Source organism: Quercus robur, chromosome 2, assembly GCF_932294415.1.
Source record: "Quercus robur chromosome 2, dhQueRobu3.1, whole genome shotgun sequence".
Taxonomy (NCBI): Eukaryota; Viridiplantae; Streptophyta; class Magnoliopsida; order Fagales; family Fagaceae; genus Quercus; species Quercus robur.
The window spans coordinates 6,483,558-6,503,826 of record NC_065535.1 but is presented as its reverse complement, the minus strand read 5'-3'; the positions used below and the strand labels follow the sequence as shown (position 1 = coordinate 6,503,826).

The window sequence follows — 20,269 nt, the reverse complement described above, 5'->3', positions numbered from 1 at the left end:
CTTCGGTTTCCTCTTCGATAACACATCGCGTGTTGTCTTTGTGTTTGCATCTTCCTTCCTCTCTATCTTTGCCTTTATATTATCTGCTGTGGTTTTATTTTGTTATGGCTTAGATAGTGTTTAACCAATTTCATATTATAGCATGTGTTAAGTTTCCGCACACTAGTTGTTTGACATATTGCTTGTATTGGTTAAGTTGTATTTTGGGGGTCTAAACGTTCAAAGGTGTTTTGTACACGTTTTTGAACTTTCATATATATATATATATATATATATATTTTGTTGCTAAAATACAATCATCATTGTGAATGTTTTTATTATTTTTATTCAGTTTTTGGGTTGGATAGTTGTTATTTGGGTGAGACTAACTAGGCTTATTGAGAAGAAGGGGGCCTAAAGTTTTGAAAGGGGGGCCCAACTAGAAAAATAAAATATATAATAACTTTAAAAAAAAAAAAAAAAATTTGAACCCAAGGGGGCCTAGGCCCCCTTGGGCCCCCACCTAGGTCCGTCCCTGGCTCAAAGGGCATCTTCTCCCCTTGTAAAGATGTGAAGGATGAGGCCATTAGTTCAAGACCCATTACACAAAAAAAAAAAAAACCCTAATAGCTTATGTAAATCCACCACCCTAGTCCCTAGTTAATTTGAAGACCTCATTTAGCTATAACAATGGCAAACTCGCTGCATCATATATTCTCACTGCATATGGGTTTGCACAAATCTATTTATCAAATACTATAAATGCATGTGCCAACTATATCAAGTTAGATCTCATGATTTACTCTAAGAAGCATGGGTAAAATACGATATGGGATACGATGATATAGAAATTCTTGAAAAATTATGATATGATATGATGTGATTACATGTATTAATTAATAATTTTTTTTATAAAATTATTAAGTATAAATCAATTTAAAAGCAATAATGGAAAATAAAGTGAATACATGGCCATTATATGATGTTTAGAATACAAACTAATGTCCAAAAGTGTAAATAAAAAATAATTAGATAAGTGTTCAACATTAAAACTAATATATAAAGAATATAAATAAAAATCCTTACAAGTTTGAGCTATCTTGATTGGGAGGTTGGGTTGTATCTGAGTTGTATCATGGCCATATCCTAGACGTATCGTCCCTTTTTTTCAAAAAAAGGGTTGGGACACACATGGAATACATATGTTGTTGAGGCAAAATGGAGTATCCATTCTTCCAAGGATTTAACATGGTTTTAGCGTGTAATAACTTCCTAGGTTGTATTTCAAAATTGGAATAAACTACTATCAGTGCCTGTACGACATATTTTTCAGTTATTTGAAAATGAGTTTTATTCATTATTTAAGTGGTCGTTTCAAATTAGAACTAGTAAAAACTTATCGTTTATGATTTGTTGTGATAATATTGTGAACGAAGCGCTTCTTGCTTTTTCCAAGGCCATTTAGAACTATTAACAAGGGAGGGGGCCATGGCCCCTCTAAAATGATCAAAAATCCTTTTATACTATGTGTTTTTATTGAATATTTCAAATATTTACCTTATTAAAATTGAGTTGGTTACCCAAATATTTTAGTCCAATGCTATTCTTAAAAAAGAAAGGAATATATATATATATATATATATATTTTTTTTGATAAGCTTCAATCTATTGCTGAAAAAAAAAGAACTAGGAACACAGTTTGGACTCTTCCATACAAACAGCTAAAATCGCTGGGGGAAGATAATCCTTGAAGACAAGAAAAGACAAAAAGGAGCTTAAAGCAAATTTAGCAGCTACATGTGCTGCAGAATTACAACACCTTCTAACCCAAACAAAAGAACAATTAGCCAAAGACTTTGCTAACACAACCACGTTAGAGATGATGGTTCGGATGGACCACTCCAGATCAATCTTAAGCAGAGATAGATACTCCATACAGGTCTTAGAGTCCCCTTCGATTGAAACATAGCTCCACCCTTCCTTTAAAGCAATCTGGACAGCCCATAGGATCGCTTCAGCTTCAGCTTGGAGCGGTGAACGGAGGGAGATGGTTTTGGCCCAAACACCACAGACAGCGCCAGAACATTCCCTTGCAACAACTGCTACGGCTGCCTTAGAGCTCGATAAGGCCGCATCCACGTTGAGTTTAATGCAACCAAGTGGGGGTGGAGCCCAACGTGTCGGATCATGAGGCACCGGTTGGGAAGGGGATATAGGGCATGTAACCATGTATTCTTGACATCTTCTTTGAATCAGCTGAATAGAAACATGCAGTTCCAGTTGAGACTTCGAGTGCAGAACAGAATTTCTGAGGTACCAGATTTCCTCTAATGTTGAGGCCATGGTTAGAGAGACCTTCCATTGCTCCCAGGAGTTACATAACACATTTGGGGGGTCGAGTACCATGTTTACAATATCTTCAGTGGACACTACAGCAACTTCCTCTGCTTTAAAATCCCAACACGCTGCGAACCATAGTGCTTTGGCAATAAGGCAGTGAAGGAAAAGGTGGCATGGGTTCTCTTCAGACTCATTACAAAGCACGCAAGATGTGTCAACACTGTTCATGCGCTTGAAAAGATTGTCTCTGGTGGGAAGGGCATTGACACATAACCTCCAAAGGAACATTTTTAACCTTTCCGGAGCTTTTAGGCTCCAGAACTTCTTCCATTTTACTGTTGATCTCACTGGCGAGTTGAACTGAGGGTTTGAAGCAATGTAAGCTGATTTAACTGAGAAAACCCCCCTTTGAGTCCAACACCCAAACTAACTCATCTGCATTGGATGTAAGAGGAATTAGGATAGCTAGGATAGCTTGAGCGGAAGGTTTGTCAAACATTTGGCGTATCAGCTCGGCTTTCCATATATATATATATATATATATATACCTTATAATTTAAGTGGTTTAACAAATTAAACATTCTAGTTTTATAGTAACAAATTAATGAAATTACTCTATAGTTTCAAAAGTAGCAAAATAAACCTCTATTTCTAAAGATAACAAATTAGACTTCATCCCATAGTGTTTGAGTTATAATATAGGTTAGGGTTTATTAATTTGCTAGTTTTTGAAACCTTAGGTTGAATTTATTATATTTTGAAATTATTGGGTTTAATTTTTTACTTTTTAAAACCTCACATTTTAATTTGTTAATCTTGAAACTATATAATTTGATTTGTTACATGCTTAAAATGAAATTTATCAAAAATGATTTAGTCAATTGGTTCAATATTTATAGGGAAATGTAATTTTTTTAATTTTCCATCTCAATTTAATTTTTTTACTATAAAACTTACGCTTCTACTTCTATTAAAGTTTTACATCATTCATGCTTTGGTACTTCATTTGGTTTCATTAAAATTTTGTTAACCACTTTGATAGACAATTAATATTTTATAATGAAAATGAATAATTTCATAATTTCACTACCGAGATGGTAAAAAAGGAATTTTATTTTATGAAAAATTTTCAGAGCAAAATATTGATAGGAGATAATTTTTTTTAAATTAAATATTTGTGTACATGCATTTCTATGATCAAATTATACAACTTTTATATAGTCATTGGATTTTTTTTTTTTTTTTTTTGAAACTATATAGTCATTGGAATTTAAAAGAGAATAAGTTCTCATAAAAAATTATTTAGCCAATATATATGTAAATGTCAATAATTTTATGCACAATATATTTATGAATTATAACTTCCTCTAATATTAAAACATTAAGGTTTTTATAAGTACATATGTGTTTGCGAATGTGTGTGTTGATTTGTCTTGTCTAATATTAGTATCATAATTCGGCCCCCCAAACAAAAATTCTTGATTTTGCCCCTAATAGAGATAATATAAATTCCCAAGATTCCAACCTTTTGTTGCTAACTGGTTGGAGAGGTATGGAAAGAAAGGGGAGCGAGCTACCCGTCTATATGGTCCGCAGAGCTTCAAAAAGTGCATCCATATTGCACCGACCATCCACCTAATACAAATGAAAATTTCTAAATGAAAAATTTACGTATACTTTTATAACTTTCCTCCCTTGAGGCGGGGATGGAGCCAGAACTTGGAGTTATGGGGGGCAACTCTACTGCTGGCTATGTGCAGTGGCTTCGGCCTTTGAGTCTACTGTTTTACTACTAAGGATTTTTGTTTAAAATTTTTTAAATGGCCAAGTTGTTTGTTTTAGGTAAAATAGATTGATTGGGCTTAATTTTTTTTAGTTTTATTATTGGTGATTTTTGTTTTTGGGCTAGTGTTTTTGGGCTTGTATATTTTATTTTAGATTTAATCTATTAATTTTTTATGTCCTTTAAAAGGTGAAAAATGCTAAAACTACAAAATTTTTACAAATTGCTAATGTGGTGAGTGGTTATTGATAAGTAAAAAGTGATGCAAGTATATGAACCAATAAGAATTTGCTATCTCAATAGTTTGTATAAACGTTGTAAAAACATTTGTGGCTATAACATTACTCTCAAAAGAATTGATGGCATTATTAAGGGGGGCAAAGTGTAATTTCATTGAACAAATTGCTAAAATTAATACTTATTAATATAGTAATATTAAAAAAAAAAAAAAAAGAGAGGGGGGGGGGTGGGGGGGGGGGGGGGGGAATTGCCCCCCTATTCCAATAACAGCTCCGTCAATGCTTGAGGGGAAAAAAATGACTTCAACACTTGGGGTTGACAATATATTGCGTATCCTTATATAAGTTTCCTCCTTGATATAACTTATATCCGCTAACATCATCATGTAGTCAAAACATTACCATTAATCCAAATACTCTCACGTATAAAAACCATACAACCAAGAAAGAGGGATGCTTCTCAAAATCATATCATATACTATAAAATAAACGTTGGACTAGACATCTCTACTCCAATTATGTCTCTATGTATCTAAATCTTGCCGAGGTGAAAACATCTCTTCGTGCAAAAGCTACAGCATGGGAGGCTTGCAGGTATGAGTGACTTACCTGTGGACTAGACCACATTGGCAGTGATGATCTTGTCACAATGCATGAAAAGATAAAAGTTTTACATATGCAAAGTAAAGATCTGTCTTGGACTAAAAGTGCCACCCAATACAAATTACTAATTTTGCTTCTACACTGCCTGCAGAGGTATTACATAAACAGACAGCCCAACGACAATTCTGCCCACAGTAAATCAGCTCATTTCAAGTAGAATTAGCGTGTGGATATACAGGTAGTTCCTCATCTTTACAGCTTTTTTGGTTTTCGGCAAGTGATCCTTCAAGATTTCCTATTCAAGAGAAAATCCTGTTAAAATTTCTCTCTTTCATAAATGAACCAAAGCTATAAGTCTATTACAGTGATTAGATATAAGAGTGTTGTTTATTACACACTAGTGTGTACGAAGTGTGTGCATCATGTCAGTTGTATGTGCAGATGGGTGCAACTAGATATGTGAGACAAACATTGATGTAGATATAATACGTGCTACCAATTGTTAGTGTTAGAACATATGTGAATCATGTTAGGAATATATGTAAATATAGAATTGGCTAATCCTTTGACAAAACGTATTTTACTTGTAATTGGGTAGATCTAGGATGTGTTTAATACTTCAAGGAATAAGGTTTCAAGTTCAAGTGGTTAGGTTCTTAGTACTTAGGAACTTATGTATTAGAACTCTAATTTGTATTGTTGACAAACCATGATCAAAACGGGCTTTTAGTCTTGTTTAGACTTGCTCAAAGTATAGGTCTTTTGTGTAAAGTTGGAATCGAGCTGTTGCAGAATTTATTGTGCAATTCGGTCTGGCAAAATCGATCGAGAATTAGACTCGATCGATTGAAAGTCGGGCAGAATGTTTTTCTGCAGAATTTTCCAACTCAACCCTAGTGAATCTCTTGTGAGATATAGAGGTAGTTGCCTTCACACATGCTTAGGATTATCAAGAAGGAGATTTCATTGAGAGCTTGATGATCATTCAGTTGCTGCACTAAAGAGCTTAAAGAAACACAAGCGAGTGTGCTTGTATTTGCTGGAGAATCCAAGAAAGAAGGAGTCCATGGTCTCAGAACTTGCACATGGTCATGTCAATAAGTTTCTACTAGTGGGTAGCAATAGGATGTTAGTGGTCTAAGTCGCTATTGTAAAACTTCGATTCTTTCATAGTGGATTCAGGTTTACCTTGAGAATAGCTAGGTTAAATCCTCCCCAGGTTTTTACTGGTGTGGTTTCCTAGGTCATCATATCTTTGTGTTATTTATATTCCGCACTTTACATTGATATGATTATATGATTGTATGTTAACCTAGATCTGAAATTTGGACTAAGTAATCACTTGGTTAATTCACTAGGTTAATCCGATTGTATTTTTAAGGGGTCTAAAAACGTACACAAGTGTTAAAGCTATGCAAATCTGTCCAAGAATCAAATGAAGAAGTGGTGAGTTTTAAAGCTCGATAGCTAGTATCTATTAAGGTTTAAAAGATTGTTTAAGCCCAATGCTCAACAGCTGCTTGATAGATAGGATATCTGTCAAGGTTTATGAAAATCAGTTTTTCAGATCCGATTTCACTTCAATCCGTGAATAGATGTTTGGGCTTTCTTTGCATCCAACATCTTTCTCAAGTTGGTAAGTAAGCCGCATACTGGGATCTGAGCATCGAATTGGTTAGTCACGTATGGGAGCCGTGCATTGAAAGGAGAGATTGTCACTACAGAACAAGTCCAATTGGGTATTGGGGTAAGGGTTCAACTGTAGGTTGGTATAAGGTACTGGGATTTCTTTACTTGTAACTGCTTGTTGTGATAATAGTGGATTCTCGGGAGTGGTGACCTTATCATCACCCGATTGGGTTTTTGTCGTGTAGGTTTTCTCCATTCGTAAACAAATCACCGTGTCAATTTATTTTCTGCTGCATTTTAATTTAGTTGGTGATTTGTTTGTGCTACCACGCTTATTGCATGCTAATTGAATTAATTAATTAACTTGACTAATTAATTGGTTAATTTATCACAAGGAGTCAAATATATATGTTGTAAAGTGGTTTATGTATTTAATTTTATTTCAAATACGAGCTGGACTCAAGTTCATCGAATTATCATACTAAGCTAGATTACATGTTCAAGTTTGATATATTTTCTTATCATTCAAGTTCAAGCTTATCATGATTTATTCATCAAATAACTCTTTCCTCATATAATAAAACCCACCACTAAAAAATGTTATTCCTTCACAAACCTATATGAATAATTAGTAAATAAATTATAATTATAATTATTTTTTTATTTAATTAGATATAATCATTTTCATTAATGAACTTATTAAGAGTTAGATCCACCAACTTTATATTATTAAAAACTATACCTATGAGATTAGCTATTAATATTATTAAGTTATTAAAATAATAATTTGATATCTCATAAATTTTAAGTGGCAGGTTGTTATCAATGGCGGTGCCACGTTCAGTCCAAGGTGGTCCTAAGACCACCCTGACCTGAAAAAAAAATTTATATATATTAATTTAAAATTTTTTTATTTATCTACGCTTAAAAAAAAAATTAGGAACACCCTTAAAATTTTTTTATGCCAAATTTTTTTTAACTAAAATTAAAAAAAAAAAAAAACAAACAAACATAGAACGCCCCAAAAAAAAGGCCAACATCAATTATTAACTAAATATCCAACAGGTCTAACCCAAATGTATTCTCAAAAAAAAAAAAAAAAAAAAACAACCAAAACCCAATACAAATACGCATTCACTGATTCATCAATCATCAAATGGTAAAGCTAAAGCAAAACCTAAAATTAGAAACCTTACCTAACCTAAAGAAAAAAAAACCTCATTAACGACAATGCCTTACGTCTCCGCCTGAAACCTCATCATCAACCACATCGGTGCTACACGGCGCGACGACAGCGCCTCCGCCTGAAACTCGAGCAACAGAGCTTTGATCGAGCATCAAAGATCAAAGATTGGTCCGATCAAATCAAAGCTTGTTACGCCAACGCTTGGCCTAGAAATCCTTCCTCGCCTCCGATGCCTCGACGTGTTGCCATGGTCTGCGATGCCGCCCCTCAGGCCTCCCTCAAGGTATTTTACACTTTACTTCTCTCTCTTTTTATCTCTTAATCTTTGGGTTTTGCTGTGGACTGTGGACTGTGGTCAGAGAGAGAGAGCTCTTAATTCTCTTGAATTGAGCTCTTAATTGGCTCCTCTTGTGTGAACGTTGTTTGTTAAGTGGGGGGTAGATGGGGCCATGGGGCCATGTGATGTGGAGTGGGATATTTGAATTGGGGAAGTAAAGGCATACGGAGGCAGGGGTGTGTGTGCACATGGGGTGTGTGCTAGTGTGTACTAATGCACAGTGGGGTGTGTGCTAGACTACTAGTAGTTAGTAAAAAAAAAATTAATGAAGCAACTAAATACCAATAATAAATAATTTAATTAACCAATACATTATAAAAGACAAACAAATTAAATTATGTTAGGGTAAACAACAATTAATAAATTTATAATTAATGAAAGAACAATACAACAAATTATAGTTTATAAAAGACAAACAAATTAATGAAACAACTAAACAACAATAATTAATAATTTTATTAATATTTCAAATGAACTTATAGTTTATTTTTTATTATTTTGTTAGAATTATGGACAAATATTTGATAAGAAAACCACGTAACTAAGATTCATCTCCTATGCAAGATTCATCTTCATCTTCTAAGCGAATTCGTGTTGACTTTGACTTAGAAAATCTTCCTTCAGATCTTGGGTCACAAGAAAAGATATCATCTTATCATCCTAATAATCATGATGAAACAAGAAGATATTATTTACAAAGAGGCCCTTGTCAACCTATTTTGAAAAACCATGATTACCCTCTAACAGATTTTTTTGGAAAGCCTCATCAATTTAAATCTGAATGGTACGTAAATAGAAAGTGTTTGGAATATAGTATAGACATGGATGCAATATTTTGTTTATATTGCTACATATTTGGGCAAGATGTTGGTAAGTAAGGAGGAGGTGATACTTTTGTAACGAAGGGATTCAAACTTTGGAATCAGAAAGAGAAGTTAAATTCCCATGTTGGAGGAGTTAATAGTGCTCATAACCAAGTTGTCAAGAAGAGTGAAGATCTAATGAAGGAAAAACAACACATTCAAAGTGTTTTGGTTAAGCAATCAAATCAAGATAAAATTGAATATCGGGCTCAATTAAATGCAATAGTTGATTGCATAAGATTTCTTTTATGCTGGGGATTAGCTTTTCATGGTCATGATGAATCTCAAGGTTCGAGTGATAAAGGAAATTCCCTTGAACTTCTACAATTTTTGGGGGATCACAATGAATCTATCAATGAAGTGTTCCTAAAAGCTCCTAAAAATTGCAAGCTTACCCACCATGAAATTCAAAAGGACATTGTGAATGTAGTTGCACGTGAAACATCTAAAGCCATCATCGAGGATCTTGACAATGAGTTCTTTTCAATATTAGTTGATGAGTAATTAGTAAATTAATTTTATATTATTTGTTATGATATATTTCCTAAAATTAAGGGATAATATTTAACAATTTTTTAATTTAGATAAAACTTTAACATTTAAACTTCAACAAATTTAAATTCTATTCAAACTAAAAGTCTACAATCAAAATTTTCTAAACATAAATATTTCAGAAGATTTAAATGCTATTCTATAAGATTGAATTTATTCAATCATTTTGTTGGCTTTATTCCGTGCCAAATTTGCTTGTAATTTAGCATTTAGAAATCTTGTATTTAGGTGGGAATCAAATAAGAGTAGTGTGTGAGAGAGTGTGAAGAAAAGCTTAAGAGTATGCACTCAAGAAGAGCCTTGCGACAGGTTCTCGCGACTAGCTCGCGACTGGCAAGTAGCCAAAGATGGCACACATGTGAAGCATGCAGAGGAGCTGAAGGGTCACACCAACTGGAGCACTACAGGACAAAACTTCTAGATTGGCTAGGCAGTTAGCTCACGACTCAAACTTGTGATTCGTTCCAGTCGCGAGCTCGAGTCGCCAGAATGCCTTGTTTGATGAAAACTAACTGTTCGCATTCCTCACTTACCCTACTATAAATACCCACCCACGAAATGTAGAGAGCTTTTAGAGAGAATTTTGAGAGAGAAGCCCTAAAGAAAAACAAGATTGACTCATCCACAATTTTCATTCTTTGATTCTCCAAATTCCTTTACTCTCACCTTCTCCATTATTACATCCTTGAGTGGTACATTAGCCAAATCCTTATCTCACCATACCCATATATCTATGGGGAGGTTATTTGGTGTTTAGGAAGCAGTTTAGAAGGGACCAGTTCATTTTGGTTGATGCAATGGGCTATTGCGGGATTCGGTAAGCTAGAGAAGACAAGGTTCGGCGTAACCCTGTTGGAGTAAGAAGCTTGGAGGGTTTAGGTGCATTGGGTAGATTAGGCTTGGAGGGTCTTATGCTATTCATGTATCCCAACTTTATTCTCTAGTGGATTATTAACCGCTTAGAGGGCGGCGGATAGGTTTTTCGTCGAGGACTTCAATTTCCTCTTCAATAACACATCGTTGTGTTGTCTTTGTGTTTACATCTCTCTTCCCTTAATCTTTACCTTTTAATTACTACTGTGATTGTGATTAATTTCGGTTTATATTGTTTTACCAATTCTTTTTTAGCTTATTTTCATATTCCGCACATACATTGTTTGATTATAAGCTTGTGTTTGTAATTTGTAAATTGGGGGTCTAAATGTTCATAGGTGTTTTACACACTATCAGAGCAGGTGCACTTGCTGTGGTTTAATTACCTAGGTGCAATCCTTGACCCCGTTTGAGATGGATCGATCTCAATCACTCAATGCTCCACCATATTTTGATGGAAGCAATTATGCCTTTTGGAAAGTCCGGATGAGGGCATTTCTATGTTCAATTAATGAAAGTGTTTGGGATGCAGTAGATGTAGGATGGACTAGGCCGAAGGCCGCTAAATCCACATAGGATAAGGCGGCTCTTGCGGCAGCCAATGCAAATAGCAAGGCACTAAATGCTATCTTTTGTGGTATTTCTCCAGATGAGTTTCATAGGATTTCTCACATAACGATTGCCAAGGAGGCATGGAAAATATTGGAGCCCACCTATAAAGGCACGAAGAAGGTGAAGGACACTAAGTTGCAGATGCTAACCACTCGATTTGAATAGCTGAAAATGAGTGAAGACGATTCATTCGACTCATTCTATGGCAAATGGCTACTTTCAGTAATTAGTGAATTAATTCTATATTATTTATTAGGATATATTTCCTCGATTTAAGGGATAATATTTAATAACTGTTTAATTTAGGTAAAACTTTATTATTTATATTTCAATAAATTTAATTTCTATTCAAACTAAAAGTCTATATATAAAAAAATTCTAAACTTAAATCTCAAACAATAACCCAAGTTTTCTTTTTATAAAAAAAATAATTAAAAAAATAAAAACTTACATTTTGACTTCTACTCCAACTAAAAGTCTATTATCAATATTTTAAGAACAACTAATTAGTAAATTAATTTTATATTATTTGTTATGATATATTTCCTAAAATTAAGGGATAATATTTAACAATTTTTTAATTTAGATAAAACTTTATCATTTAAACTTCAACAAATTTAAATTCTATTCAAACTAAAAGTCTACAATCAAAATTTTCTAAACATAAATATTTCAAAAAATTTAAATGCTATTCAAACTAAAAGTCTATTATAAAAAATTTTAAACTTAAATTCCAAACAACAACCCACGTTTTCTTTCTAAAAAAACAATATTTTGTCTTCTACTTCAACTAAAAGTCTATTATCAACATTTTTAGAACAACTAATTCGTAAATTAATTTATATTATTTTTTATGATATATTTCCTCAAATTAAGGGATTACATTTAACAACTGTTTAATTTAAATAAAACTAAAAGTCTATCATCAAAATTTTCTAAATTTAAATCCCTTACAACTCACGTTTTTGTTTTTGTTTTTTTTCCTCAAGTTGAATTTTATTAAATTAATATTTTATTAGGATATTAGGCTACAAGACTCTTGACTAAGGAATAAAATTTAACAATAAATTAATTTAGATAAAACTTTATCATCTAAGTTTTAGAAATTTAAATTATACTCCAACTAATAGTCTATTATCAGAATTTTCATATATATATATATATATATATATACACACACACACACACTTAGTCAGCTGATCTTCGATTTCAGAGATTAGACCAGAAGAACTCCATAACGGTGGAGAAAGGTTTCGCCGAAGCAAGTGCCTTAGTTCTTCTTCATATTTTTGGTATTTTTCTAATTCTAACATAATAGAAATAAGCAAGCACACTTGCCCCCCCCCCCCCCCCCCTTTTTTTTTTTTACGATTTTTCTTTTTCATTTTCACTTGATTCATAAACTTCTCTCAACTCAATTCGATTCCCTTTTCGACCCAACTCGGGGGAGGAGGGGCTATATGGGACATCTATCTAGGGGGCCGGGCCTACACTTTATTATAGGGAAAGGGGTGAAGGATGATATATATATAAATATAAAGCCATGGTTTTTCGATATAATCTCTCTTAATCATTAAAGTCACCCCTATAATTAAATCCTAGACAATACACCCCACATTGTTATATTTTTTTTCTTTTTTCTTTTTTCTCAAGATGCAACTTACACTTATCTTTTAATCTAATAAATTCATCTTACTTATTGTTCTTTATTTTTGAATTTACGAACAAAATTATTATACCAAAAGAAGTTTACTATAAAAAAGCAAAACAATGGATACTCATTTAAGTTAAAGACCAAACTCTAAACAATCAAAACTTAAGACAATTTTTTTAATAAAATTATTTTTCTAAAAAAATTAGCTTTCATATGAGTCTTTATCAAGTTGTGCATCGCACAGGAATAATACTAGTACTATGTTATAAAAATTGAGCTTAGAAGCCGTGGTTGTGTCAAATGGCGACTCTCGCTAATTAATAAATTAATTATATATTTTTTTGTTAAGATATATTTCCTCAAATAAGGAATAATATTTAACAACTATTTAATTTAGGTGGAACTTTATCATTTATATTTCAACAAATATAAATTCCATTCAGACTAAAAGTCTATTATAAAAAATTTCTAAAATTAAATTCCACACAACAACTCATGTTTTGATTAAGGGGTAATATTTAACAATAATTAAAACAAAATATATTTCATTCAAACTAAAAGTTTATTATCAAAATTTTCTAAACTTAAATATCACATATAAAAGCTCGAAAATGTGTTAAAATACAAGAGTTGTTCAAACCCCCAAATTAAAGATTACGGCTCGGTTGATTTTACTCTTACTTAAACTAAGTGCGAAAAAGAGTAAATGCGAGCGTACAAACAATAAAACTACTCTAAGCCATATTCATCAAATCACAGTAGTAAAATTAAAGCTAAAAGAATAGGGAAAAAGAGTGTAAACACAAGATACCCGATGCACCTAAGCCCTCCAGGCTCCTACTCCAACAAGGCTTCTCAGAACCATGTCTTATCTAACTCTCCGGATCCCGCAATACGCCTGATTGCATCTACCAAAACTTGGCTTCTTCCAATGCTTCCCAGCAGCACCAAAACCTCACTTGACACTCAATATGGGTGTGGTAAGTGTTTGGGCTATCAACCTCTCAAGGATAAAGAAATGGAGAGGTAGGAGTTAAGGAAAAACCACAATAGATTGTGTAGAGAATTGTGGGTATAACAATCTCACACTCTCAAGAATAGTGGCTAGGGTTTTCTCTCTAAAGCACTCCTCAACATCTATGGATAATGTGGGTATATATAGTGTGGATAGAGATAGTGTGTATCAGATATGACAAATTGGCAACACAGAATGTTTCGCGGGTATCTTGCAGGAAGACCTTACCCGTGAGACACTCACGAAAACCAACTGTCACCATCCTGTCCTGACTCTTCGCAGTCTAGTTATGTGCTAATCACATGCTTCACTTCGCAGGAAGGCTTCTCGCGAGCTACCTGCGAAATCTTCTTTGCTCTGTACTTTGCCTTGAGTCTTCACACTCTCTTTCTCTCACACACAACCCTTACAATTAAATCCCACATAAAATACAGGGTACATAAGATTGAACATAATTACAATAAAATTTGGCATAGAATTAAAGCCAACACAAAATAGTTGTAAATTACAACTTTACAATCTCCCCCTTTGGCTATTTTGTGACAAAACCCCTAAAACAGACTCTAAACTTAAACATGAGTTTAGGAACGGTGGCAAAACTCACTCACATCTAATCTAGAAGCAGTGAAGCACTTGCATGTATGTACCTGTGACCTGAAACACTCGCACGCAAACAAAACTTTCATTAAGCTTATGACAAGTTCAATACACGGTACGTATATAAGCAAGTAAAATGTGATCAAGGTAATAAACACTATATAGACAGTTAAGCATATCTTGATCATACAAGAATAATCATTAAAGAATGACTACAATGATTATTTAGCTAGTAGATGATCATCCGGACATGTAATGCAATAAAGACCAATCACAAGGATTAATTGCATGTCCAACACACAACCAATGCGAAATACTAGAGGTATTTGCATCAAGGATACAAGATCCAACAAGGGTACAAGAGTGTGGTACTCAAGATAATTCAAGAACAGATAAAAGTACAAAAAAAAAAAAATGCTACAAATCAGTGATATAAACAAAGTACTGAATATTAAACTGAAATTAAACCAAAGTACTTAAAGCTTTAAAAGAAAGCAATGTAAATATCCAAGAGTTATAAAAAAAACTATAAAGGTAAAACAAATTAAACCGCTAAACCACCAAAAATAAACCAATATCTATGATATGTGTTCTGCTCCCCCTCAAACTTTGCAGTCTCCCCCTCAAAAGTTTCTCCCACTTTTTGACCGGAATGGCCAAAGAGGCTAGAACTGGTCAGACTCTGAGTCAACCCTGCACCATCGACATATCCTCAATCTGTGAAGATAGTGCAGTAATTTGCCCTTGGATGTACGCAAACTGGTCAGAGGTATGCTGCACATGAGATTCAAGCATGCCATACATCTACTTTACCCGTGCCATAAGGTGATCAAGACAATCGGGTCCTCATGATTATGCTTGGGAGGATGGTTGTGCAGAACTTTCTAGAGCTGAAGTGAATCTGTCAATCTCTTCTTCAGTATCTCCACCCTCTTTCTCAACATTATCCCTTGGTATTTGAGAAACGCCGATTTTGGGTCTAGTGATGTGGGCTCTACTTCTAGTCACAGTGTTAGCATCAATGGGATAGTCTCTAGGTACTATGGTGAGACCGCACAAAATCTTCAGCTTTGTCTTGGCAATGAGACCCATGATGAGAGTGGGGAAGGGCAAGATTGTCCTGGAGTTCCTTTTGGTTATGCTCTTGGTCAGAAGGTGGTATATGTGTCCACATATGTCGATCTCTTTTTGTGTGTAGAGATCGTATAGGAAAGTGGTCCTCAGTGTGAACAATGAGGTCAAGTTCGTCACCGGATATAAATTGTGGATCACAACATAAGCCAATGTCCTCATCTCTACGTTGAAGGGAATAATGTTCATTGATTTCTTGTTTAGAGAACCACCAAGGAGCTCCTCCATTGGCTCGAGAAAGTTCAATCTGTCATCGTACTATATGGAGATTGGCTAGGAGGGTGGACGCACTTCTAAGAATTATTGGATGGAGTCCCTTGTGATAACAAATTCCTTGTGTTACACCTAGCAATTCATGTGGTCTCCATCCACAGTGGCATTGGCGAAAAATTCTCATATGATTTCCTCTTAAACATTGCCACTTGGATTTAGCAGCTTCGTCCAAGTTCTCTCCTTGAACACCTCAGGGATGGAAGTGTCCTGAAGTGTCTCCAATCGAACAACCCTCTCCATGATGATTGTTGCTCGTTTGTCGTAATCATTATATGCCATATCTGCCTTAATGGACTTGAAGTTGTCGGAGTCTGTGCGTGGACGTTTGGAGGATTTCTTAGAGGCAGAGTGCTTGGTGGGAGACATCTGCACAAGTAAACACACAACAGGGAAAAGAAGTGTAGAAACACACAAACAAGAGCAAAAACTTGATTAGTGTCAAGTTAGTCCAAAACAGAAGCATAACACTTAAAACAAAATACAACAGTGTCAAATGAACATGCTTTAAGTGGTAAAACATGTAAATATCATTAAAATGCAAAAAAAAAAAAAAATGACAACTGTGCATATGTGTGCATCAAGTGTGCATGTAGTGTGCATGAGGTGTGCCTACGAGATGTATGGCAAGGCATAGATAGGCACATTTGGGTCAAAGTGTGTAAAACACACACCCAATGATCAAAACATGTTATACAAGTTCAATCATGGATAATCCCAAAATTTGGAACTCACTAGAGCCCAAAACAACTCAAAAATGTCACTTGAGCATTTTATTAAACACATGATATGCAACACTCTACTTAGCATGTGGGCAATGCATGATCATGTGAAATTCTGCCTAAATATAGGTTAGAATTCCCACATGGGGCTAACACAGACACAAATAAGACAAATGGGACAGAGCCCAATCAAAAATTTGAACAAATTTTGACAAAAACCAACTTTCCGAACCCCTTTTTCAAAAATCCCCAAATCAATGAAATTTGGAAAATTTTCTGCATAAATTAATGATGATTTTGCAAAGTTTGAACTTGAAATTGATGGGGTTTTGAGTGAAAAATAGTTTGGGATTGTTGAGGTATAAAAAATCACAGTAAAAATAAGCCCAAGAAAGAATAAGCTAAGCCCAAGAAAGAGTGAGTTAAGCCCAAAAAAAAAAAAAAAAAAAAACTCAGACCAAGTCCAAAGGGATTATACGAAAAGCCCTGAGGATCCCGAAGCCCAGAAAAGGAAAAGCAACCAAAGAAAAAAAGAGAGAGAACATCACAGCAAAGTATAAAACGCAAGGATCCTCAGGCACCATCAATAAGCGCAAAGAAAAAGAAGACCAGGACAGATCGATAGAAAGAAGACAGAAAAAGAAAACAAGAAAAACAAAAGAACGCAAGCGACCCTTCATGGCACAGACAGAAAAGGCGTCGGGGAACCAAGACAAGGAAGAAGAATGATAACAAAACAATTTCAAAAGAGCAGAACAGGATTCCGCCCAAATAGGAAAGAAATAGAAAGGTAAAAGACGCCAGAAGTGAGGATGCCGAGAAGGGCATACCTCAGCACATCCCAAAGAGGATGGCCAACCAGAAACTTTCGAAGGAATCAGAACCAAGAGAAGGAAAGAATGAGAGAAAACGGAAAAGGGGACTTACCAAGATGATGAGGACAGAACATACTCTGTTTACAAAAGACCAAAACAGGGGAACCAACGGTTCCCCAAGACGCCCATAAAAACTTCACTATAAAAGGAGAAGATGGGTTGTGAAGAAAGCGGCGAGAAAAAAAAGAAAGAAACAATAGAAAGAAGAGATTCACTAGAAAAAATCATCAGAAAGTCCAGGCAGAAAGAATACAAAGGGAAAAACAAATACTACTTCCCGATATCCTGTAAAAGCAACTATGGCACATACTCGGATCCAACGAGAATCAAACTTCGCAAGTTTTGAAGGCTGAAATAGCCATTCAAGGCTGCAATTTTTGAGCTTGATTGGACCTTGTATCACGTCCTAGTAAGCTTGTTGTAATCAAACAGATAATGCTTTAATGAAATACTGTTTCATAATTCCCAGGATCCCCGCAATACTTTTTTTTATCGTCTTGCTAATCCTGCTTTTCTTTTCTTTCTGAGCTTACGTTGTTAATTTCTGGCACTCCTCGATATCCTTGTTTGTCATTTTTGTATGTTGTCAGGAGTATTCTCTACATTCACTTGATTCTTAAACAGCCATTTAGCTGCGGTGAGTCAAGGCCCAGTCCACCAAATCCTTTCTTTTTCATTCAGGCTCGGGATCCTTGGGCCTGAGTATCCCGAAAAAAGCACTCTCACATTTTGGCGACTCCACTGGGGACTGGGCAAAGAAGAAGGAAGAAACAATCCCTTCACAGAGAATGCCTCCAAGACAAAGAAACAGCAAAGGAACCAATGTGCCACCTACGGTCTCTGAGCCTGTAGGAGAAAACGAGGAAGTCTCCAGGCAAGGAGGTGGGATACCCTTGGTGGAACAGGAGGTTGTGTCGGAACAAAGACACGCAAGACAGGAACCAGACCTAATGGCCAGGATGACAGCAATGTTAAAGGATTTGGAGCAAGAAGTTCGTCTTCTCAAAGAAGGCAGGACACAGGAAGTCAGAGACAACATTCCCCCTACTGGCCACCAAGATGGGACCCAGCCAAAAGGAGGGTCAGCAGTAGGAGGAAGAGCCAACCCTCAGTATTTGACACTGGCAGACGTCAATGCCCTCTTGAAGCAAGAAAGGGAAAAACTCTCAGGGATCCCCAAGCAATTCTCTCGGGATCCCCCGTTCCCTCCAGAACTCCTTGGCAAACCATATCCTAAGGGATACGAACCCCCAAAGTTCCATCCTTTCGATGGGAGGAATGGAAGTGCCGTGGAACATGTGAGCAGGTTTGTCCACACTATGGGCCCCTATGCAGGAGACAAAGAATTATGTCTAAGGGAATTTGCCAAATCTTTGGTAGATAGGGCATACACCTGGTACACCACGCTGAGACCCGGGTCCATCAGGACCTGGGATGAGATGATGGAAAAATTCTGCGCCAAATATTACCCTGGTGAAGACAAAATCACTTTCCAGAACCTGCAGATGGTGAGGCAGAGACCTGGAGAAGATCCTGTTCAGTTTATTAAAAGATTCGAAGATGTGTCTCTAGACTGCTATGGAGACCATGAAGAAAAGGAGTTCGTGGAAACCTGTATAGCCAACATGCTTTTTGATTACAGGCTCAACCTTGAAAATTTATGTATCACACAGTTTGCTGACCTGCTACAGAGAACCAGAAGGACAGCGCAAACTATGAGAACAAAAAGGCTGCCCGCGTCCCAAGCTATGACAGCATCAGCAGGAGAGAAAAGGAAGAGACCAGATGGGAAGGTGTTTGAGGAACCGCCAGTGATCCCATGCACAGCTGAGGAGCTAAGCCATGTCCTAGACAAATGGATTGGAGATGGGGTTGTCAGGCCATTCACTGTGTCCAGGCCACCAACCGAGGAAGAAAGGAAGAATCCTTTATTTTGCAGAATCCATAATTATGTGAAGCACTCCACTAAGGACTGCTGGACCCTTCGCAGGCTCTTCCACAAAAAGTTGAGGGAAGGAACCTTGGAACTCACTCAGAAGGAACCGGAAGTGCAGAGGAACCCCTTACCTAACCACAAAGGAAAAGGGGTGGTAGCAGTAGTAATACATAGGAACCCAGCAGAGGCAGGAGAATCTGAAGGATCCTTCCACCCGAGTACAGTCAAGATCCTCTAGAAGAATCCTAAGTTCAGGTCACTATTCAATCAACTAGGATTCGGACCAGAAGCAAGAAGAGTAGCCACAGAGTCTCTCATGAGTATAGCAGCAGATTCAGGGATAGAATGTTTTACAGCTGAGTCACATGCTAGTCGAGCTTTCCTGGAGACAACCAATGCAATAACTTTCACTGATGAGGACATGGAGATTGAGCACCCAGACCACCGTAGACCCCTTTATCTAATGGCCACCATAAACGGCGTTCAAGTCAGGAGAGCACTGGTGGATACAGGGGCATCACTCAACCTCATAGCCTTGAGTACCTTGGAAGCTGTTGGCTTAGCTGACAGAAGGATCCTGGGGACCCCCATGGAGATAACAGGATTTGGAGGATCGGTGGAAGCAACAGAAGGATACGTGCAGCTAGCCTTAAGGGTAGGGCCAATAGTAGCTTTGACAAGGTTTCATGTAATTAATGCGGAAGTTTCTTATCACGTGCTGCTGGGACGCCCGTGGCTTCATAAATATCGCCTTATTCCATCCACGTTCCATCAATGCATCAAAGGGAGACTGAATGGGAGGCCCATAAGGATCCCTGCCAATCATAATCCTTTCAGCCAGGGAGAAGTGAACTTTGCAGAAACGATGTTTTATGATGAATTGGAGCCAGATGATGAGAACCCCACCCCGGGGACCCCGGGGGCACCTATCCTAGAAAAAGAAGAAGGAGGAAGGGGCACCCGTGACCTGAGAAACCTTTTAGAAAGAAAAATACAAAAGAGGGAGCCCAGCTCTTCAGGATCCCGAGAATGTGTGGTGGTGCGGGAACCTGGGGGAAGGCTAATTTATCGTT

At 36.2% G+C, this 20,269-nt stretch overlaps 1 protein-coding gene across 1 annotated transcript; it reads right to left on the bottom strand.

The window, feature by feature from the left end:
- Positions 1-1,665: 1,665 nt before the first annotated feature.
- Positions 1,666-2,607, bottom strand: LOC126694026 (uncharacterized). Its single transcript, XM_050390054.1, has one exon. It carries the CDS (start codon positions 2,605-2,607, stop codon positions 1,666-1,668), a length of 942 nt encoding a protein of 313 aa, XP_050246011.1.
- Between the last annotated feature and the right edge of the window lie 17,662 nt (positions 2,608-20,269).